This window comes from Odontesthes bonariensis, chromosome 15 (assembly GCF_027942865.1).
Source record: "Odontesthes bonariensis isolate fOdoBon6 chromosome 15, fOdoBon6.hap1, whole genome shotgun sequence".
Lineage (NCBI taxonomy): Eukaryota > Metazoa > Chordata > Actinopteri > Atheriniformes > Atherinopsidae > Odontesthes > Odontesthes bonariensis.
This window is the reverse complement of record NC_134520.1, coordinates 16549690-16573312: the sequence shown is the minus strand read 5'-3', so window position 1 is coordinate 16573312 and position 23623 is coordinate 16549690. Positions and strand designations below refer to the sequence as shown.

Genomic DNA, 23623 nt, shown 5'->3' with positions numbered 1-23623 from the left:
TTCGTTTGGAAGCAGGCAACCAATTTCACGTCACTTGGCTTGAGTTGCTACCACGCCCCCGTCCACGTAGCGGGGAATTTTGTTGCATGATGATGACCCTTATTTACACTCGTGCATTCATTTAACAGGTTTCACAGCTCAGGTCAGCACCTATAGTAGGCACGACTCTTATTATTATTTGATAATTATGATTATGATAAGAACTAAACAATAATAATAATATGAAATAATAAGAGGCATTCTAATCATTATTATTATAGTTATTCTACTTTATCTAGTCTAATTCAGTTGTATACTGAAGTTTCCAGCTTTTATACTCTCTGGTGAGTCATATCCATAAAAAAAAAGGGAAACAGTGACGGCCTAATTAGGCTCTCTGAGATGCACATTTTTATGTCCTTTTAAAAGAATGAAGAAAAGCACATTATGTAAAATGCAAACTCACAGTCATCACAGTAACCAAGCACTGTATTTCAAAACATATGAAGATCAAACAAATATGCACGGACAAGAGGAAAATCAATAAACATGTACAAGAAATGCTGGGTGGTGCCATAAACCAATACAGACAAGTATAAAGGCATCACACCACCATAATGACTGTAGGCAAAATCTTCTGTGACGGTACAGCGCCACCATAGGAAGAAAAGTGGTTATGCTTCGAAAACCACTCATACAAATAGATATAAAACTGTTCTTTGGAGTGTTTTCAATCTGATGTTTTCCCACAAGGCTCAGATAACGTCACAATGTAAACTCCTTTGTTGATATGGTTCTGTTCAGTTGCATATCTTCTCTGTCATCTCTCTCTGCAGGAAAAGGAAACAGTGGACGAGTTAACACTTTAAATCTATACGTACCGTTTATTTGTTAAGATGTGAAATTCAACTTTCAATACGAGACATTTCATTTCTTGTTGGCGAAAAAAGAACTTCCTGTTCCTTTAAAGTAAGCGACAACAAAAAAAGAACTGCCTCACAAACTGAGGGAGGACCAATAAAACATTGTCTGTTTACATGATTTATGGTCTCACGGGCCGCAAACAGAAATGTCTCATTTCTACTTCACTTTGCGGGAGGAATTATAAAGCATAGGTGTCACGATAATAATAAGTGAAGCTTTTTACGAGTGCTAAGAGAACAAGCCTCCATCCGCTCACATGTGATAGAGGTCCTTTTTTTGGAAAATAGCATCAACTAAGCAAAGTCTTTCCTCATAAGTGGACTCCACAAAGTCAGCAGATTCTCTTATGTGGCCTGTTGCTTCTAACCGAAACATTTTCCTCAAAGCAGTTAACGAGTTTCTTTTATGATGGAAAGTAGAGGGGAACAAACAAAGTCCATTCCCACTATCAGAAAAAAGTGGATGGAAAATTATTATTCTGGGACGAACACATTTCATGTGTTGCACCCCCACAATGAGGCGCAGCGATTGTTTAGTCTGAGTGGAAAATTGCAGTTATTTTCTTTGCTTTGTATGTGCTTAACCCCACCTAGCATGAACACAAGGTTAGAAATGACAGCCGAGTTATATATATATAGCCTATATACCCTTTCTCATGCCCCAACACTTCAACTTCACACCTGAGGTCACACAGACGACTCACCAGGGGCTCCAATTCAGAGTTTTCAATCAGGTTGAACTCTGAGATGAAGTAGTAGTAGTGTTTGTAACAGGTATTGATGTGGGCTTCGGCGCCCATGCTGCAGACGCTGTCAAAGTGATGAATATAAACATGCACAAACACCCTGAAGAGACGGCTCAGGATCTTCTTGCACACCTGCTGGAAGTTCTTGGGGAAAGGTACACCTAAAGAGAGGTGGGAGGGGGGGGGGGGGGGGGGGGGTGGGTGAAAGGACATCCACAAGAAAAAAATCTCATTATATTTAAGATGAAAGATAATCTTGTTCATTACTTGAAATATTTCATATAGCAGTGATGTAATGTCAGTAATATGAGTTCCCATCAACAGCTTTGATATTGCAGTGAGAGGGGAAATCTCCAAGACACAATCCCATTTTGAGACTGTCTGAACAAATGACAGATTTGATCGATTCAGCTGGAGAACTTGTTGTCATTTCAACTGCTACGTTGATGAATACAGACACAATAGAGACGAGGTAGGATCTATAACATCATACTCCGCTGTATCCTATGATGTAATTCATAAAATAACATCTTAGCTAAAGTATATCTATGCTTTGTGTTGAAGAACTGACAAACTTCCCCTTACCTGAACACCCTATTAGTAATATTTCTAAGTAAAAGTGCTATACCCCAAAGGGTACGTGGAGTTATTGTTGAATTCTTTGACCGATTAAAGAAAACACAAAATGCATCGAGTACTAAAAGGGCTATGAGGATTACTGTAGCACACTACTATGGGTCCTACTCTTCCTCAGGTTTGTGGGGGATAGTGACTACATTGAACAAAGGGACCTGAAATGATAGGAACTAATTGCCAAGAGTTCATGAGTAGAGTAGGCCCTACTTTGGTGCTGACACTGGGCCACTTTGACTTGAGTGTAAACTTGAGCTATTTCTCTCTTGTGCAGGGAATTCTCACCTCTTTAACTGTTAATTGTCAGATCTGTCACTGAGATAAAATAATGGCACCGTTACCTACTTCCCTCTAAATGTCAGCACTGTTGTCTAATTAACCTCTTATAGCATTCGATTAGAGAGCATCTGAAAGCTTAATGAAGGAGAACAGTACAGATGCAGCACCACATCGCTGCAGGTAACTCTCAGCCATTCCTAAGGTTGTGGACTCAATAAAAAACCCAAATAGCTTCATATCTACATTCCTCACACACACCTACTCTGGTGGGGAAGATGTCCTCATTATTGATGAGCGACTCTATCCAGTCCATCAGCAGATTCATGTACTTGAGAGCCGGCAACTTGGTGGGTTTTTTGTAGTCTTCACCATCCTGCCATCTGTACTCGTACCTCAGTCCCCCTGACATGATGGGACACGTTCGCTCTGTGCAGTACTCGCTCATGGTACCATAGATCAGGTTGATCCTGTTAAAGAAATCCACCACATGAACCGCTATCCAGTCGTTGAGGCTCTCTCCCTCCGGCAGCTGAACCACCTTCCTCAGGTCCAAGCCCGACTTCAGCGAGGCTTGGGCCTTCTTGTAGAGTTCGAAGCGCTGCGTGCCAGGCTCAAACCGCTTCCTCGGCCTGAATGTTTTGTCTTTGCTGAACACTTGTCCGAGACACAGCGCCATTGACTCAGTCGTTTCCCCTGAGATAAGGGGAGAAAAGGCTCTCCAGAATAATAATTAGGTTTGAGGCAGATAAAGCAGGGGAAACCGTCCGGTTGAAATCGGGTCACAGGGGTCAGCGTCTGTCATGTGAAGATTGCAGGGAGACCTTGTTTTAAGTTGATGGGACGCGTCTGTGAAAGAGAACAACAATGTGTTAGTGATCCTTTTCCTGTTCATTTACAAGTTCGGGAAGACCGGGAAAAAAAACCCAGAAAAATTACAAACTACGAATGAAACTCTCATACTGGACTGTTTACAAAAGAAGTTCTGTCAACACATCGAAACCAAGTCAAAAATGTGAACATGAGTCATGTGGGTCTGAGTGCAGTGCTGCAGATTACCGTACCCATGTAATATGGTTTAAATGTTTCTCTGTCAACACTATAAATAGCAAACTAACCCCTCAGAGAGGACAAACCAAAACGTGCCCTTAATGCCTCTTCTGGTCTGTGTGACCAACATGATATTATCACAAGACTTTCAGTGGAACCCATCGTTAAAAATAGTATCAAATTTCTGGGCTCAAGAATGAAGCCCCTAGATTCAAATTAAATTGAAAAAATAAATAAAATAAGATTGATCAGTCATTAGGATCACCAAGAGATAAATGTCCTCACTGAGAATAAAATGCTAAACACATGGAAAATAGACAACCAGTTGAAACAAAACAAATAGATAACTGGTTCTTCAGATTTTTCCAAAGATTTTACCCTTCCGGCAGTTACTAAAATATACGCTAATGAGGGAAATAACATGAATTCTGTGAGTCAGTGATTCAGATTGTTATAATAAAAAACAAAAAGCATTTATATTTTACAATAAGATGATAGTGGCAGTTTTGTTGAATAAAATCGAGGTTTTATGAAATTGTTTTCCAATAGTAGCGCTTGGTTGGAGTACACATTTTACATCAGTGCCTTGAACGCACATGTTGCCTTCACAGATTTGACACACAGTCACATTCGAGACTGTGGTTGCAACACGATACTATATCCGCATTTGTGTCCCATGTCCCATTTTGAAAAGGCAGGTCACCCCATTTCCTGTGGTCGCTCTGCTGTGACCCAAAGAAGCAGAAGCAGTTTCTGTCTCTTCATAATCATCTGTTCGCACACCATAGACAAAACACTGACGCTGGTTTTTATTGTGAGCTTTTGTCGACTGATTTCCAAAAGTCACAGTCCAGAGACATGTTAGGTGTTTGTGAAGTTTATTTTTCTGTAAGTTTAAGTTCTGTTCTGTGAGCCAACAGTGATCAACTACAAGGCAAGCAGCATCTACAATTTTTCCTTTCGTCAAGCTCTCACGGTGTGCCTGATCTGAAAACGCACCACTGGGGGAGCGTGAATACGTGGTCATGAGATATGCGCCATGCGCTATGCTCATAACAAGAGGGCTTTTTGGGGAGGCACAGTTACAGAGATTTGCTATGACTCGTGAAGAAAGGAAAACACAGAGCACTTCAACTTGAGAGTGAAAGACAAGTCAGCTTTATTGATACGGCACTTTTAAGCAGACATTGAACCCACAGTGCTACGCAGAGCAAATGTAAGACTTAAACAGGACAAAGGCAGGGGAATGGGAAAAAAAGTAGAATAGTTAACGATGCCAGAGTGACTCGAGCAAAGGGTGAAGCAATGTGGGTCAAAATGACATAAGTTTTGACTCACTTGATCATTTTCGTCTCTCTACATGCCTCGACAGCCTCAGGCTGAAGCGTGTCTGATCACGTACTGTGACTGGCAGAGCCTCTGTGCAAGCTTTGTTTTTTTTATTTCATGGAATTCATCACTGACACTACACACGAACAAAATGCAAAAGAAAACAGCAGCTCACACAGACAGGGTTCGGGAACCAGATGAAAAAAAAAGGAAAAAAAAGGAGGAGTTGGACATGACAGAATGGAAAAAAGCTCTCTGCACCGTACCTGACTGAAATCCTAGAGTGGAGAGTTTTGTAATGTGGCGGAGAGTTGTGGGAAGTTCAGTGATAAAAGCTCTCTGTGGTTGCCTGCTCCAGCTGTTCTGTCCCCTCTATAGTTCACCTAAAATCTTCTCTCTGTGTTGGTCATCAATTGTCCGAGTGGCTCCAACTTCACTCAGCAGCACAGACAACACAGTAAAAGGAGAAAAAATGTGTTTGGCTTCTCTTCCTGTGAATGATGTCACATCCTGACTTTGTCTGCTGGGCTCTGCTGTTTACGTGTGTGTGTGTGTCCGTGTGTGGGTGTGTTTCTGGAGAACCTACAAATTGAAAGAGAAGAAGGGCTGGAAAAAAGGCCTCCCCAAACCCAGACTCTGCCCCTTCCTCCTTACTACTTTTTTTTCTCTTCTTCTTCTTCTTCTTCTTCTTCTTCTTCTTCTTCCTTGTCGTCCCATAAGCAGAGCAGCCAGCTCACCAAAGCCCAGCCCTCTGGTAAAGGTCCGGAGAAAACAACTCCTTTTCCTGAGCCACATGTAGGACAGAGGGAGTGACGGATCCCTCAAACATTTTTTGGTGTCTTGCAGTCCACATGGCCATCTCTTCTTTCTTTCATTTTTTATTTTTTTTTAAGTCTCAATAACATGTCATTAACATTCTTGGCCCTATAAAGACATTGTTGTTGAACTCACAGCATTCCTTTAAATAGAAAAGGGCCACTCACCACCACATCTCTAAAAGCCAAACAAGGGGTGTCAGACTGAAACCCTCTACTTTCTCGCAGCCCTAGGGGCTCAGTGTTCTCAGGATAGCTCTCTGTTCCCTTTGTCTTGGCGTGAATGAGTGCCACTGAAGTGTGGAGGGTTCCTGTTTCTCAGCAGTAAAATGAAACCCAACCTGGAAATAGAAGCCCTCTGAGCTCGTTGTGAATGGATTCCCTCCTTTTCGGGAGGGTCAAAAGTGTGGATATACACGTAGGCTATAAGGTGGGCTAACAGCTTGAGCTTCAAGTTGCTGTCTCTGCAATGTCAATGTAAATATACTGTATATATACAGTATATATAATCACACAAACTGAGCTCAAAGATTCATGTTGAATCTAAGGAAGGAAAAGAAAAGCACACGTAATCTAACTCTATATCAGCAGGTTGGTGTATCAGTTTTTGTTATGAAAGTTGTCCACGTATAAATGGACACATATTGCATCTATGTATGAATATATAATCTTTGTATATGCAGGTATATTAAAGCGCTTATACAATTGATATCGATACTTATAATGAATGGGTGGGTGTGTCCAAACTTTTCTTTGTTTACTAAAAACAGGTACCAAAAACAAAGAAAAAATAGAACGTGTGAGTTGCAGTAATCCAATATATCCACTGGGGGTCACCATGATTATCATCAAAGGATTTCTTTTTGACACTCAAAGGCCTGGGCCATGAGAAAGTTAACAATAAGAGGAAAAAGCTTTTTCAAAGCAAACAGGTAATACTCTGTACATTTCAATCTCAGTAAGAAGTGGTTGAACAGCCTACTACTGTGCCATCTATCCTGTAAAATAAAGTAGCCTCAGGATAGGTGGAAGTGGTCAGATTACACCACCGCTATTATGCTCCTACAGCATTGTAACAAAGAAAACTCCTAAAGAGGAAAACAAAAAGGGACTTCTTGAATTAGTTTAAGAGCAGTTTTCTTCCTTTTTTATTTTGTAATCCTTGTCTTAGTTGAGCTGATTTGGGAAGTTTTTTTAAACTTTTTTCTCGTTAACTGTTCTTATCAGAGATCAGCATGCCAAGAACACCCCTGGTTGACTTTGTTAAATAATGAGTGCACAGGGGTAGAAACTGCATTCAGCGTCATCTTAGTAATGTGTTCAATATTGTGAAAGGAGATAGCTGGGACTCAGTTTAATTTGAACCAAAGATTCTCAGTTTCGCTCGTCTTTGAGGAATTTCATCTCTGGAACAGCCACGTGCAGGGAAGTACGCTAAAGGCGCTAAATGCACATCTTAAACAAATCATTTAGAGAGGTTAGTGGACTTCACAAGTTCATCAGCAAAGTTAATCATTTCAAGCCAAAGGACTTAAGTAGAATATACTTAGACTTGTAATTCTAAAACATATTTAGTTGCCAGGAGTTCATTTAAAATATATCCAGTGACTCCACCAAATGCCAGGGTGACATGTCACAGCAAACAAACCGTGCTATTTATATTGACAAAAACGTGGCAACACACACTGGGTGAATCACAACAGATTATAATATATCATAGATTATTCTGATGATGCCCTATGCTCTAGTTTTTCCTCTGGAGTGTCTGTCATTCATCACGAAAAATGTGACACTGGAGGAAGTGGAAACTAGTCAGGGCCCTTTGACTGTCACTCTGCACTTTACAGTGTTTTATTACTGTACACTGGCACCACTAACTGGATATATCACATAAATACTCAAACCAATCAACCAACCAAATCCCTTCCCTGTAACTCTTGTATTCTAAAGTTTGGTGGTAGAGCAAGTATGTGTCTGTCTGAATGAACAATTCTCGCTCCTGATTGATTAAATTCATCATCACTGTACACGCGTTACATAAAGTGACACCTGACATGAGGAGCATTTTACTGCGTTGTTTGTAAGACTTAAAACTGCTGTGGTGTGACAGCCGGGTACAAGGAGACCGTTATCTTATCTTCGTATCACCTTGTGTTTAATGAGAGCTCTTCTACCTAAAGTTGTGTCACTCTTTCATCCTACAGTTCAGAAAACGGAAACACAATTAAGCAGCAAAAAGGTATAGGCTAATGTGCTTCTAGGCTACCAGTGTGTTGTACTGACACTATTTTAGTCTTATAACTAAGTTAATGAGCTATATTGTTTAACTATATTATGTTTGTCTTGTATATGAGGGGCACAGAGTGGAATTTGATTTTCTTGTTTTTTTTTAATTTACCGTTATTTACTCAAATATAAGATGAAACAATGAACAACAACAAAAAGGTTAACTAGCTAGCAAACTTCGGTGTCAACATGACACTGACATCTGATACAGGGGGTTGATTACGTTCATATCAAGCGACTCATAGCGGTGTCGAGATAACTCCACCTTTTTCCAGCTCCATCAAAGGGTTGGGTCTGGAGGAAGAATTAAGCGGAAGGAAAGAGGAAGCTGAGCTAACTTCAGACCCGCGTTCGCTCACTGCCAGCTTTCGACAGACCGTGGAAGTTTAATTCAACAAGTGAGTAGTGTTTTCACACAATAACAGTTTGCTTCAAGTTGACTCTGTAAGCTTTGGTTTACTTTCGGATGCATTTTTTTTTTCATTTAAATTTAAAAAAAAAAAAATTTAATAGGGGGTTGGAGGGGGCGCGCGTACTGTCAGTTTGCCCAACGTCTTACTAAGTTTTTCATTTCGGCGGCTACATTAGTTGAAAATCTTTTTATACGTAGCATACAGCAAAACGCCGTCGCCGAATGCTAACGGTTCTTAACCGCTTATTAAGAGCTTGTCTATGCCTAAATTAGGCGTTCCCCTGAGCTCATGTCCGGTGTTGTGTCAAAACTTGTATCCTGTAGGGTGCGTGCTTGTACGTGCTCAGTTTGGCCGCCACTTAGCTTACTTACATGCATTGTTGATGGTATTGCATTTTCGCTGACAGGCGAACATTGGGTAATGTACACTTTGCTTTGAAGGTGGTGGTGGACTGTCACAAAATGCAGTTTCAAACTTCTTAATCTAAAGAGCCTGTTGGTCAGATACCTGTCGGTACCTGTGGCATTTGACAGTGAGTCAGAGTGGCTTTAGTTTGTTTGATTGAAGCCACTCTGTCCTTTGTGAGGATGCACGCGCTGTTGACCTACAAAACATCCAACGTGTTTGGATTTATTACATTTATAATATTATATCAGGTTTATTATATCTATTTCTGATGTGACGTGACTGCAACATGGTGTCAAAGTCTTGTTGACCTCAGTCAAGTGAAACATGCTTATAAGCTGACAATAAAAAAAAAAGACAGGGAAAAAGTATAGTTCATCTGATGGCTAAAACATAACGGTAAGCAGAGAAGCTGCACAACAGAGAATCCCAGTGCATCTGTATGTCTTTTATGTTTTTTGTTTTATGCGTTGACACAATGCATAGTTCTTGCAGAAAAATAAATGCATTTTGGACAATCATTTGTTTCTCGGCCGATTAAAGTACCACTAAAAAAGAATCGGACACTCTCACCCATTCATTTTCAAATGAGTATATTGCTCATATATATGCTCGAGCATTTGAGTGATGGTGTCAGTAAAAGTGGCGTGTATCACTACCGCTCTTTGGTTTCATCACTCCAGGAAGCAGAACCACATCCAACTGACCTGGGAAAGAGTTTGTCTAACCTTTGTTATTTGCAGTGTAAGGAACGAGTTATGCAGTTGTAAAGCTTCCTCAGTGGTTTTAATTACAGATTGTTGTGTTTTCATTTTTTTCATCAAGCAGACATGAGACACGCCATTACTGCTCGTCTAATGAATCAATTTAACGATTATTTCTGTGCACAGTTGCACAGTACAAGAGACGCCCACTGTTGGGCAGTAAAAATCATTTTAAGCACCATTTTGGACTAATGCAAAATGTTTAATGGTAAAGACATTGATCGGCAGTTACTTATTCGATACTCGATGCATTAGAGTATGTAATGAAACTTGCTTTTGTTGATGCATTGTGAAGTTGTACATATAAAAGACAACCGACAGCCTTTTACCTGTGAATAAAGCATGTCATTTGTGCTCTGGCAAGCCCCCATTAATGCTTTTTGTTTTCACTCCCTTATAAGCCAAGTTGGATCCACAAACTGACTGTTGACAATGCAAACAATAGCTGTATCTAATGATGGTGAGAGAGAGCAAGAGATAGAGAGAGAGACAGTCTCAAGGTCAACCTGCCCAGGTGTATCTGTGCTGGTAATATAAACACTGTGGCACCGCTGTGACTACCTCTTCAGTGTCACATATCTGTTATCGCTTCATCAGCCTACAGCTCTCTGAAAGTCTTGTATGTTAAGGAGAGCAATGAGCTGATGTCAAAGTAAAGGCCTCGGCTAGAGCCGAAGTGGTTTACCGTGGAAACTTTGGCCCTTTGGTTCAGTGTGTCGTGTAAAGTACAGACTGTAACCTCTGTGAATGGCGACGTCCCTCCTTTCAGCTTGTTTGTATTGGGTCTTTTTATTTAATTTCTTTCTTTTTTTTTATTGGCCTGTGATGTCACAAAACGAGAACTTTTGACAAACAGTTTACCTGGTGACAAGTTAGTACCACGTTGGTCATAATTGGGCAGCTATAGACTGCACCCCTTTTCATTTTTTGTGTTTTTTTTAAATGATAACTCCCCCGGAAACTGTCCAGGCCGTCTGAAACAACTATGACGTTCCAAAAATATCTCTGCTATAATGCACTTTCAGTAAAGGAGCGATCAGATACAGATGGTCATAACCAGTTTGTGACCAGCTACTGAAGACGGAGCTTCTTACCCTTTATCTTATCTTTTATATACCGAGCATTAGTTTGACATTCCTTACGATTATCAGATAGCTAGACGCACACTCTCTCTCATGCAATGAGGGCATTGTCCTTCGACATCACGATATAGCATGATATCTTGTCTGTATCGGACGGCATGTACAACCACCGCCATTTGTTTAGATTCTTGTGTCAGGTTGGTAAAGGTATTTGCACACTGACTGAGCACTAACACACTTGCACCAGCGCTGCTCCCGTGAACACGTATCCAGCCAGGGACTGAAATGTAACCGGTAAGAAACCAATCTTCTCAACTTGTGGGGTGGAGCTCGTCAGAGCTGGTGAATACGCTTAGTCTGAAATTAACAACACATTATGAGCTGGTCGCAAAGTACGCCAACGCTGAGGTGTTTGGGTGGCACTGAGGGTGAGCGGCAGCATCCAGGCGAGCAGTGACGATGGGCGTTCTCAATGTACGTTTTCTCTTAAATTCACGATGGAGGTTTAGACATGAGTAGATTTTTTTTTTTGTACTTAAGACGTACAATCTATTTTTACCTGTTTGTAAAAACCAGTCAAGTATTTCTCAGGAAGTGAGGTCACTTTCCCACTTAGTAGTTTTCAACAGCTCAACTGTCAGTCTCTGCAAAATGAAACAATGGGTCTAAAAAGCAACTAACTGAAACTGAAATAAGGAGAGACGATGTCGTGGGGTTTTCTTTTGGCTTCTCCCTCTTTGTAGAATGCAAGATTCTTATCAGAGTTGTTTATATGTACAGCAGTTTCCAGGCGCTGCACGTGGGAGTTATTGAAAAGGTATTCTTAACAGACATGGGAAGTTTCATTCCAGTCAAGTCAAGTCTTTCATCCTCCCCAACTCGTCTGCCAGGGCGGCTTTGCGCTTGCTGCCCCTGCAAGTCTGAAGTTGTTTGGTTTTGCATGCTCTGCTGTTATACACAAAAAGGAGCACCACTAGGGGTCTGCAGTCCGTCTCCATTGTGGAGACTGACTTAAATATGCGCTGAGCTGATGTTCCACCACGATCTGCATGAAGTTAAGCAAATTCATAGGGAGCTGGTGAAACGTTGCCGCTCGTGGAAAATTACAGACATCTGAGACATTCGTGGGTGACCTCCTGTAAAGGGGACGGAGACGGGAGGAGCAAGAAGAAAGACAGAATGACACTAGTGCTGACTTGTAGGCCTGGTTAGATTGCCCCCCACCACCAATGCTCATCCAAACACAATGGATGGTGTAAGCGTGTCAAGTTCAGCAACATTCCTGTGCTGGTTACTATAACTTAAATGTTTGGTTGTTCGATTTTGGTCTTCTTAAATCTGTTTTATAACAGGATGCTCTCTGCTCATTTTATTGATCATTGTCTCACAGTTATTCATCTGTGAGTTATTCATCCAACGGGCGGCTGAAAAAGGGAAGTATTCCTGTATGAGATATGATTTTTATCCGTGTTGTCATCTCTTCCAGGTGTTGTTGAAGATGCTCTAACAATGCTGAGGGTCGTGCTTTTTTTCTCCCCCATACATACACATGGATGGCTAGTTTTGTTTTCAGCTGAGCTCCTCCTTTGCTTTCTTTCCTTTTTGTCATCATGTAAATACAGTTTTAGTTCAATAAAAGATGCTATTGTCAAAAACTGAGCGATTTTGAAAACTTTTCAGAAATGACGTTGGCTCGAACCGGAGGACTTTGGAAAGTTCACGTAAATAAAACGGAATTGGATTGAGTTGATGTTGAATCGAAAAGACGCTCAGTAGCCACACGTGCTACAATTTGTTTATCATTGGAACAAGACTCCTAACTTAGTTTTACAACTGCTGGTATTAGTTATGTTTGGGTGTTCGGTAAGGATGTGCATATCCAGTGTAAATACTATTTGAAATCACAGGGAAGTAATCTGCAGCTTTTCTTTCAGTAAATAACAAACCTCGCCCAGTTTAGAATTTGAGTTTTAAAAGTAGAAGTGACGACAGTTCACACTTTTCACAGCACACGTTTATTTATTTATTCAGGTTCGAAAAATCGTCGTCTATTCTTCGTTGTGAATGAAACCTTCGATATTTCTCAGTATGTGGAAAGTTTCGAATGAAAATAACATTTTATATAGAAACTCACATTCTAAACAACTTGAGCTAATGCAAAAAAAATGATAATAAATGCATTACAAAACAGTGAGTTTATACATAATTTATATACGGAGAGTTCTTCATGACACAACCGAAGGGATAGATGCGTTGCATTCCACAGACCTTCCTGGTTGCGTAATAAGAACTCAAATAGTCCTCGCAAGGCTTCCCTGTTTGGGGAAAATATGTTGTAGCACATACCTGCGTACAAGTTCGGTAAGTGTTAAATGAAAGTCTCTTGATGACACACCAGCAGAACAACTTAGGATGAGACATGTGGTTGTAACCTGCGATGAGTGAGACAGGCTTGTTATCTCAGGACACTTGTGTTAGACATGACACAGAAAGGCTGGGCCTCAGGTGGTAGTTCTATACCCAAGAGACAGGAAGAGCATACTACTGAGTCCTTTTGTTTGGCAGTAATTCGTCGCCATGCGGGACTGACAGCAGCACGTGTTATTGTTTTTGCCAAGTGAGACTCGTGTTTACCTGACTACATACTGGCCACAAGTACTAAGATCTGAGTGATGCCACTAACTGCCTGAACTTCTCACCATAACTTTTGCATTTGTTTCTGAAGGCGGGTCTCAGCCATACGACCTGTTCGCCTCAGAATGATTTGTCGCCAATGCTTGTGTACAACAATTTAGCCTTTTTTATGGCTCGAACCGATTTGAGCACAGAGGTAGGGCCCCTGGTACCGTGTTGGCCTCATCACACGTATGTGTGACATGTGTGTGACACGCCGATGGAAATTTACAAAGAGTGCCGTACTAATGCATTTGCAGCACTCATTCCTGCACTTACACTTGCCAGTCAGTAAATGATTTACAAGTTTATGCCGTTTTTATTAATCAGTATCACTATTTGTATAAGAAAAGCATTGTAAAAACACGATGGCGCAGAATTAAACTTTAACTTTGGAGCTGAGCTGATTTCCACTTTCTTAAAGGGACACTATGTAATTTCTTCCCCCATCTAGTGGTGCAATTTTATTTTGCAAAGTTGAATGAATTTGCTCTCTAGCGCCTCACGTTTTCAAATGTTCGCTGCAACTTCTTGAACTACGGCATGCGGAATGTGTCAAGATTCAAGAAGCTATAGCTTCAGACTCAAGGTCCATACAAACAAAAAGAAATCAAGACACACAGTACAAAGGATTATATAACACACATACAACAACACTATGAATACAGATGACAGATAACATGTCAGATAACATAACATCTCCTTTGGTGTGCAAGCAATGCAATTAGTCATATTCCGGGAGTTACCGGAAGTGACGTAGACGCAGCGTTAGCATTAGCCTGCGTTAGCAATAGGAGCATTAGCAGCGGTAAATAAACTCCCGGTAAACTTACAAACTTTCTAATGCCTCGTTTTGTGAGTTAAGAGCCTATGTGTACTACAGCAGAAGTTTGGTAACAATCAATGCATTATTAGTGGGATCATTTACGAGATAAAATCTATTTAGCATTTTTTTTTTAAACTTTATTAGTAAATCAACAAAATAACAGTTTACAAATGTGAGCATAACGCCAAAAAGAAGATATCCAGGGGGAGCATAGGAATAATAATAAAAAGAAGAAGATGATGCACTTACAAAAAGAAAGCTAATGAACACAAAGACATATGTGCCAAGGAATAAAATCTATTTAGCATTAGCGGCTGTAATAAGCCATTTGGCGGAAATGACGTCACAATGACGTCATTTCTGCTTGTAGGCCTGGTGGGGAAATCGCGATTCGAAGTGCTTTATGTCCCTCTCGGCACTTCGTCATTTTTCATAGACCGGAAGGACATGGCAGCCTCCATAGAGCTTACCTGCTCTATGTAGATGCAGACAAGTTATTCTTCACTCAGGAGGATAAGTGAGATTTTTGACAGAGATCATTTTACACCAATGAGGACTAACTTATGTATGAATATGTTGATTTGAGCTAATAAATGACTTAATTTATTACATAGTGTCCCTTTAAGCATTTAAGTCACACTGTAGTTGTGTTCAGTCGGTCTTTGGTGCAGTGAAATGAATTGCAGGTTAAACTGTGCACATGTGTTATTTTTGGCACTTTGCCCAGGATGTAACAAGGTGTATGCACGACACACGTGTGTGGAATATAAAACTCTTACTTCTGCCTTTGAAAGGCCTTTAATATTCTCCCCAGCAGTTGTGAACGGGGACAATATGAAGATGTTGGATTTATTCTCTGAGGTATGACAGCTCATAGTTCAGTTGTGTTTCACTTAGGGCCATTTTGATGATTATCCCATTTATAAATCAACCATATCAGCAGTCAGGGAGTTAGCTACTTTTGTAAACTACCATAATTGGCATTTTCTCATCCTTCTATTTTCACTTTGTCTTCTTGGGGGATTGGTCCCGCAGAACTAGATGACGATCTTAAACAAAATAGTTCAGTCGCTGATTGCAGTCACAGATTATTGATTTTCTTCGGTGGGTTTTGTTACTCCAAGGAAGGTCTGAATTGCATTGGAGCACTGTTTACCCCCCCCCCCCCCCCCCCTTCATCCCCTCCAAGGACCTGTGACGCAGGTAAAACTTGCTCAGTCAACAACAACGCTGAAAAGTGCATTTTCATGACAAACTCACATGTGCCGGGTTTTTAAATGTCTGATTTGAAGTTCAACCCCTACTGAACAAACGTTGCTGGGTTTGTATGGCGAGGCTTTCTGGCTACATTTACACTGTCAGTTAAATGTTACCCAATTCTGATTTTTTTGCTCTCATGTGACACAGATCGGATATGTTTTTTGACCATGTAAATAGGACAAGGACGCATGCATTCGGATATTTTGAGATCGGATACAGGCCTCCTTCATATGTGGAAATTTATCAGATACGATTCGGATATGTGACAATGCGACCGCCGTGTAAACAGGCAGATCAGATATTCTTACACATTGCGTTCCACACGTCAACCTCGGAGGACGTGGAAGCTGTATGTACCGATGCCACAGCTCGTCTCTCACGACTTGGTAGAAGTTGTTTACAATCAGGCTGCAGGCACACTGATGCGTTGCTAATGCCAAATAGGTGAGCCAATGTGCGATAGCCTGCACCTGTTGCGAGCCACCAAAGAGCGACACCGACACGCATTTTCAGTGGAATCGCCCAACGAAATGTGGTGTCTTGGTAGGAGAAGAATGAGGACAAACTCTCGCACAGCATATCAAAAGTTTGTCGGCTCATTCTAAAATTGCTGACCCACTGCTCTTCATCAAAGCCCGCCACAACATTCTCCCACCAGTCCTGGGATCGGTCTCGGACCCAGACACTCCTCTGAACAGCTGAGGAGGCAATAATTGCAGCGTGTGCACAGGATGCAATAATGGCTATTTTCCTCCTTCTCTGCCTTAAAATCCTGCCAATGTTGGGCGAACTTCTCATGTACCGCAACACTATCATCACACCTATGTCAACGTCGTCCATTTGCCTCAGCAGTAGAGTTTGGTAAACACTTAAGTAGGCATGCGCGATGTTTCAGGTGATTGTCATCAAGTGTAATCGCGTGAATCAGATATGAGTCACATTATTAAAGTACATGTAACCACACGTTGAAAAAAATCGGATTTAGGCAAAAAATCAGATCTGGGCATCAATACTTGCAGTGTAAATGTAGCCTCAGTGTAGGATTTCCAGAAGTGACTCTTGTCTCGCAGACTTTTTCCCAAAAGTCTTTGATTTTAGGAAATTGAATACTTAAGCAATAGCATCAAGTTTTAGTCAGAGCCTATTAATAACAAGTTGTTGTATTTACATTATTGGCATTGTGAATGAAACTATGTGCGGTTCCCATGTTTTCTTCCATGTTGTGGGCAAGATACTGCTGATGAAACCAGGAGGATCTATCCCAATTCTTGTGTTATGTTCCTGCTTGCACTGGATGGGTGTGGCACTGAGTGAGTTTTTTTCTTATCAGAGAACGAAACCACCTAAAACGACTTGCATGGAAAAATTTCAAGCATTATCCTATGAGTCATGTCTACCCTATTCTGCAATAGCGCTTGTTTGCCTCAGGCTACACCATCAAAGCCTGAGTAAACATGAGTTTTACTTTCCTCCAAGTTGACATGTGTTAGATTTTTGGTAAGACTGTCCTTGTTTTCAGCACAAGCTGGGCACGAATGCTTGGATGCAAAGTAGGCAAGACAAAGTGCAGCTTAAACTAATTGTATCCCAGGAAAAAACATCAGAAACGTCTTTTTTGCTGCTTAAGCAAGCAGAAGGATGTCTCGTGGGATGGAGCAAGCCTTCTTTTAGGCAACAACCACTTGACCTGAGAGAGGCATTTTGGTCCCGACATTGATCATCCCTCACCAGAAGTAACAGAAATGGAGGCTAGTTTTACTTTATGGGTGTCGGCCGGGTAGAGAGTCGGGGAAGGCATAACAATGGCCCCCTTCATGATAACAGAGTCTCACTGATTTCTCCTCCGTGCCCTGTGAATAATATCATCAGCCCACCCTGAGAGAAAACTTAGTTGTGGGTGTGACTATGAGAGCAAAGTGGGGGTTTGAACTGTGGCTTGTTAAAGTCAGGGTGGCAGTCATTTACTTTCCAGCCAGTTCCTTGTCATTTAAGACGTTTTGCATTGTAGGTTTAAATAGGGGCCATCGCTTGTCCTTCTAAACCTCAGCTGTACTATCTCCCGAGGACGCTCTCGCACACAGCGCTCACACACTCGCTCTGGCTCAGCCTCTCTCCCTCCCTCTCCTTCTGAGAGGCGGTTATTCATCCACTCTGTGAGTCAGGGAGGAGGGGGGGATTTGGAAGACTGCTGTACCAGTCACACTTTGTCAGTTTACTTTCTCGTTCTCTTACCCCGTCTCTGTCTGTCTTTTTCTCTTCCTTCTCTGCTGCCTTCTCTTTTCGCTGCTGCCCCACCTGCGCTTACAGTCAACAGAGAAGCTTTCCCACACCGTGTGACAGAGGAATCCACTTCTGCTTTTGATGATTTTAGAGGAAAATTCAGTTCTTAACTAGGTAAGCTACTCAGTAATGGGAGTTTTTGAGGTTTGCCTACAGGCTTGTTTCCTTGGGTCACGTTTCTTTTTATTTGGTGTTTTGACAATTTCAGGGTGGTTTGCATTAGAAGTACATTTATATTTGTTTAACAAAGGTTTCATGGTGCTCCTTGAAGGGGATTTTTTTTTTCTCCCTTAATCTCTGTTCCATTTTGTTCATCATTAACTCCCTAACCCGTGAGCTCCCTTTTCCATCCCTATGATTCATTGACATGGTTCTCTGCGGAAATGCCCCCCCCCCCCCCCCCCCCCCACTCCTTTCCACTGTGTCTCTCCTTGGTGGAGAGTGGACCAGCCACTTTGTTGTCAAGGCTGGCTCATAATGAATGCGTGATTGTGTTGGCACATGCAGATCGAGTACATGAGATTTCTTTTTGGACTTGAGCTTGACTTTTTTAGTTTGGTTGATAGAATCGCTGCAGGTCACTGCTGCTAACTTACTTCTACTGAGAGGGACTGAGGCCATTTTCAAAGATGCTTTAGAGATCACATGTCCACAGTCATATTACATCACTGTGTCATGGGAAACATAGCAGACACATTTTAGACCCCTCTCACAGTCATGAGAAAGTCCTTGTCCCCTGGTGCAGTTCTTGTTACTGCTGCTGACACAGCTTATATATGACAAATGGCGTCAAACACCAGTTTCCAACATGCCACTGGACAAAATCCTGAGCTTAATGCATAAGCCTTTAATTACTGGAGATTAGAAACAGTTTAGTGTCTGTATGTGTGGGTTTACCGATTTCTACATGCGTTGAGGGACTGTTCTTGGAAAAAAAACTGTTGTTCTGGTTTTACTGAGCTGTAATGGAAAGGGGCCTAATTTTCTCTGAACTTCTGTCTGTTTGTGGGTTTCCAAAAATGTGAACCCTCTTTCCTCTTTTTGTTGTTGTTTGTAAAGCGTTGTCGTGATCACAAGGTGAACCCGCTGACTTGCATGATCGTCTTTACTGGCCAGTATTTCTTCAAATGTTTACTGTAGAGAATCACGTGCTACACATTCACAAATAAAAATAGTGAGATGTCGTTATTTTTGTTTTCCAAAAAGAAATCCAGAAATGAAGTCCTAGTTAACCTGTTTTAGGGTTGATCAGGCATTTATGACCAGAAAAGTACTTAATGTAAACGTAAAATCTGAGCTGTTTCATGTGGTTGAACTGCCACTAAACAGTTAGTATTTGGTCAGTAATATTATCACTGTCCAATGGGGCAGCTTCACCTCTGAAAGTAAAGCAGGTGTGAGCCTCACAATGCCCCAGATCTACTCGTAAAAGTAAGTCACCTGCGAGTCACTTTGGATGAACGAATCTGCCCAACAAGCATATGTAAATAAACCCATTATGATCCGAACAATCTTAATGTTCAGTATTTTTCCTCAGAACAAGACAGACTCTGCACAACTGACATGAAGGTACTCTTGTTGACATGTGAGGTGCATGAACAAATGCACCAGCAAGGAATCTAAAACCATCACAGCAGTTTTAAGTAAGAGATTTCTGAAATATCATGTACCTGGCCTGTTATGCAACACCAGAATGGGCACATGACAACCCTTGGACCTGCAAAAAGACAGTGCTCCGGTTTTCATCACACCAGCCGAAAGAAGTTGATCAATCATGCAGCCATTGCAAGTCAGTCTGGAATGCTTCCCGCCCGGGAAGCTTGACAGGAAAATCAACAGGGGAGATGCTGAAGTGTTGACAAAACTGAGAACAAGCCACATGGGGTATCCAGTTAGTGAGATACAGAATGATCGCTTCTAACTGTAAGCATTCGGTCATTAAAAATGAGTTCAGCGTTGATGCAGTGAATGTACGAAACAGAAAGATAACATATTTAATCCCACGGGATGTTTGTGGAAAATGATACATTACATATTTACATATTAGATCAAAAGCTTGTCAGATTAGAGGGTTTTTCTTTTATGCTTTTATGCTGTTGTTTTTCATTTTCTATTGTTTTTCTGTCTGTGTAAGTTGGTTCATAAAGTAAAATGCACTTTGAAGTTTTACGGTGGAAGTGGCCATGAAAGCAACAACAACAGCTGTCTTAGCCTTGCTCATACCATCATTCCACAAGATGGAATTAGGTTTAATGGTATTGGTTTAAGGAGGGCCTTGGGCAGTGAAAACTCAGAGCATTGTAGATTGTATATCAAACAATGGCTCCCTCTGGGCAGACCACACCCTGTATCTGATCTGCTTGGTGAAGACTCTTTTGAGTTAACACATGAGGCCATATACCTATGTCAACAGAATATATCCATATCTAAAAACCATATCAACATTGACGTGTGCAGACTGCATGCAGCTGGTACTTGTCCTTGTTAAAATCCTTGTTAAAGAAATCTGCTGACTAGCATATGTATGTCAGGGTTTTTCAGTTTATGACTCTAGGTCAGTGAACTCTCCTCCACTTCTTTTTTCCCCTCCCAGATTAGTTCATTTAAGGAGAGCAATTTGTGTACTGTATCCTTTAACCCCAGAGCTTGAATCCTGCACACAGTCAGCCGTATTGTGGGATGAGGGATGCCCTCCCAGCTCCCTGTAGCACCTCCTCTCTGATATCAGGCCATGTCTCATGAGCGGTTCACGCTGGGGCAAAGCATCCTGGGATATGTGGGAGTGTTTGTTTGGTGAGGATTGAGCTTTTCTGTGTCAGTAATTGCATTTCAGCCCTGCTGAAGCAGTAAACACTCCACCTCTAAAGCATTTATTGCACACAGGTGATCACCAGCGTAATGCATCTAACTTACGCTTGAAGGAGAACACTGAAGTTTATTTCATGTCTCTGAAAAGTCAGAAAAGAGTAACTCGGAGTGTGCTCACTTACAGGATTGATCACACTCTATCTGGGTTGAGTGATAATATGTGCAAAAGAATTGGAAGAAATATCACTGTGTTTGACTGAAAAACTAAAACTAACAATGAGCTTGTTGACATTCTTCACAGCTATTTGGCTCAGAGCAATAGAAGATGGCAACTATGCTTCGGGGGATGAAGGAAATTGGCTCGCATGCCATGGATATATATGATTTCCTCTTGGCAGGAATCGGTAGGTGCTTTACTCAAAAAAGTGGATCATTTGTGACTTTTTTTTCTCTCAGTTGATAACTTTTAACATCCGTCTTTCCTTTTAGATCCACGGCTGCAGGAGTATCCACTAATGCAGAGTCCTGTTCCCATGACTGCAATATTGCTGGGCTACCTTTTGTTCGTACTGTATCTTGGACCTCGCATGATGGCCAATCGCAAGCCCTTGCAGCTCAAAGAAGCCATGATAGTCTACAACTTCACGCTGGTGGCGCTGTCCATATTCATTGTGTTTGAGGTAAGAAGATGTCATTCCAAGCATTTACTTCATCATGTTAATACCAGCCTGCTCCCTCGATGGATTTTTGCTGCCTGTATGTAGCCTGTAACAAACGAGTCATTGTTCTTGACTTGGTGAAGTGTTTAAACTCCAAAACCGTCCACTTTTGTTGTCATTTTCAGTTTTTAATGTCTGGATGGGCCACAACATATACCTGGAGATGCGACCCAATTGACACCTCTGACAGTCCTCAAGCCCTACGAGTAAGTCCCCAAACTCTTCAGCTCCTACTCGTAAATGAAACGATCATTTAAAGGCCTTACACTTGTCTGCTGTTGAAACGAGTCTTCTGATCACTAGATGGTCCGAGTGGCGTGGCTCTTCTGGTTCTCAAAGATCATCGAGCTGATGGACACAGTAAGTCCAGGCCGTTCCATCCATTGTTGAGGTTGTGAATAAATGCTCAGTATTGTTCAGCGTTGCTTGGCATGGAATAATCGGCACTTTCTTTCTGATAGATCTTCTTTGTGTTGAGGAAAAAACACAGCCAGGTTACATTTCTGCACATCTTCCACCACTCACTGATGCCCTGGACCTGGTGGTGGGGAGTGGCCTATGCTCCTGGTGAGTACACTTAGCTGATTTGAGAATAAGTGATGGAGGGACAAAAGCAGCTGAAGGGTGCGGTGTAGTTATTTAACCCTGCATGCCATTCTATTACACATAGACCCGCACAATCAGCCACAATCTCTTTTGTGTGATCTCAGCTTTGGCCTTGTTAGATAGCCTTTCAGGAAGCCTTGTTTAGTCGGATTGTAAACCACTGATGTCTGTGTAGTGATGAGAAAATGATTAACCCTTAATCTCAGTTTTTTTTCTTTGGTAGATGGAAGGTTATATTGGTTACACATTTTAATTTAGTGACGTTTGTGTTATCACTTTAGGGGGGATGGGATCTTTCCATGCCATGGTGAATTCTTCCGTCCATGTCATCATGTATTTCTACTATGGCCTCGCTGCTGCTGGACCACGCTTCCAGAAGTTTTTGTGGTGGAAGAAATACATGACTGCCATTCAGCTGGTAATTATACCTTCTGCTCAGTACATGTATTTTCACTTGTGTGAAGCCAAATGCAATAAATGTGTCAGAAGAAATTAAGACATTCCTCTTCATTTATATTTTTATGTACCTTGCTCACTCCTGATTTTCTACCCAACAGACCCAGTTTGTCCTGGTATCTCTCCATGCCACCCAGTATTACTTCATGGACAGCTGCGCCTACCAGTTCCCCATGATTATCAACCTCATCTGGATGTACGGAACCTTCTTTTTCATTCTCTTCTCCAACTTCTGGATCCAGGCCTACGTGAAGGGTAAGCGGCTGCCAAAGCAGGATATTAAGCAGCATCAGAATGGCTCCACTTTATACACAAACGGAAAACAGCATGAAAACGGCAAGCGTCATGAGAATGGAAAACAGCATGAAAACGGCAAACGCCACGAGAACGGCGGCATCCACGAGAACGACAGCATCCACAATGGCAAGATGAAGAAGGCCTAGAGACTCTGGAAGCAAATTCCCAAGAAGCACGACCCAGTCAACCTGTTAAAACTACTACGGATTCCAAAGATAATTTGACTGTTTGTTTTCCAGTTTTTAGTTTCTTGTGCAAAACACGGGAGAACGATGTGGTCAATGATTTCCACAGCTGGGGTTCCACATTCGGTTGGTCGGTCGGGCGGTTTCTTTGCATTGGGGAACCATCTATGAAACACAATGTATGAAGAGAAGATGTTTTGACCTAAATCAGTCTTCACTGATGTTGCAAGAAAACGCCTGGTTCAGTATCACTTTCGTGGCCTTTCGGTCCACATGCTGACATATCTGACACCCCCCCACACACACACACATACCCCCCTCCTGTGGACAGATGACTGTACAGTTTCTATCAAACTTGAAAATGCAGTTTTTTTAAGTAGTTTTACAATAAACCAACAAAAAAAATATGTAACTAATCATATTCGTGTGCTTTAGACTTTCTAAATTTTGTTACTTTGTATTTAAAATTTAATTGCCAATAAATTCTGTTGTAAATGATCTTGCTCTATATTTTGTGTCCGGTGTTTCTGTCTGTAAGTGGTTTCTCTGTGCGTAGCTCGCTGAAAAAGGCCTTCAAATTCAGGGTATCGGGGTCATTTGGCTCCTGCGCTGTGCTGCGCTGCAAGAGAGAAGAAACTATTTGCGTTGCTTGCATGTGCCTCTTTCTAGGCTATCCCAAGTATGTGAAGTAAGTGGGAGGTGAACAAAAGATCCATTATTCTTTGTTTGAAAGAAATTCATGGCACGAGGCAGAGAGAAGGCATCCTGCAGACCGGATCTATGTCCGCCCAGCTCGCCCATCAGTTGCTTTT

At 41.6% G+C, this 23623-nt stretch overlaps 2 protein-coding genes across 4 annotated transcripts; one reads left to right on the top strand and one right to left on the bottom strand.

The window, feature by feature from the left end:
* Nucleotides 1-354: 354 nt before the first annotated feature.
* Nucleotides 355-5452, bottom strand: mob3c (MOB kinase activator 3C). The gene is made up of 4 exons (XM_075484334.1): nucleotides 5203-5452; nucleotides 2819-3406; nucleotides 1607-1809; nucleotides 355-809 (listed from the first exon to the last, which is right to left on the bottom strand). Exons 2-4 carry the CDS (start codon nucleotides 3234-3236, stop codon nucleotides 780-782), a joined length of 651 nt encoding a protein of 216 aa, XP_075340449.1. The 5' UTR covers nucleotides 3237-3406; nucleotides 5203-5452; the 3' UTR covers nucleotides 355-779.
* Nucleotides 5453-8323: 2871 nt separating this feature from the next.
* On the top strand, nucleotides 8324-23309 carry elovl1b (ELOVL fatty acid elongase 1b). Of its 3 annotated transcripts, XM_075485227.1 has the most exons (9): nucleotides 8324-8435; nucleotides 17768-17854; nucleotides 20850-20952; nucleotides 21038-21228; nucleotides 21393-21473; nucleotides 21571-21627; nucleotides 21729-21834; nucleotides 22155-22291; nucleotides 22431-23309. In XM_075485227.1, exons 3-9 carry the CDS (start codon nucleotides 20874-20876, stop codon nucleotides 22770-22772), a joined length of 993 nt encoding a protein of 330 aa, XP_075341342.1. In that variant the 5' UTR covers nucleotides 8324-8435; nucleotides 17768-17854; nucleotides 20850-20873; the 3' UTR covers nucleotides 22773-23309. The 3 variants fall into 3 exon arrangements, with proteins under 3 accessions (XP_075341342.1, XP_075341341.1, XP_075341343.1); XM_075485226.1 differs by lacking the exon at nucleotides 17768-17854; XM_075485228.1 differs by lacking the exons at nucleotides 8324-8435; nucleotides 17768-17854 and adding an exon at nucleotides 10905-10995.
* The last annotated feature ends 314 nt before the right edge of the window (nucleotides 23310-23623 follow it).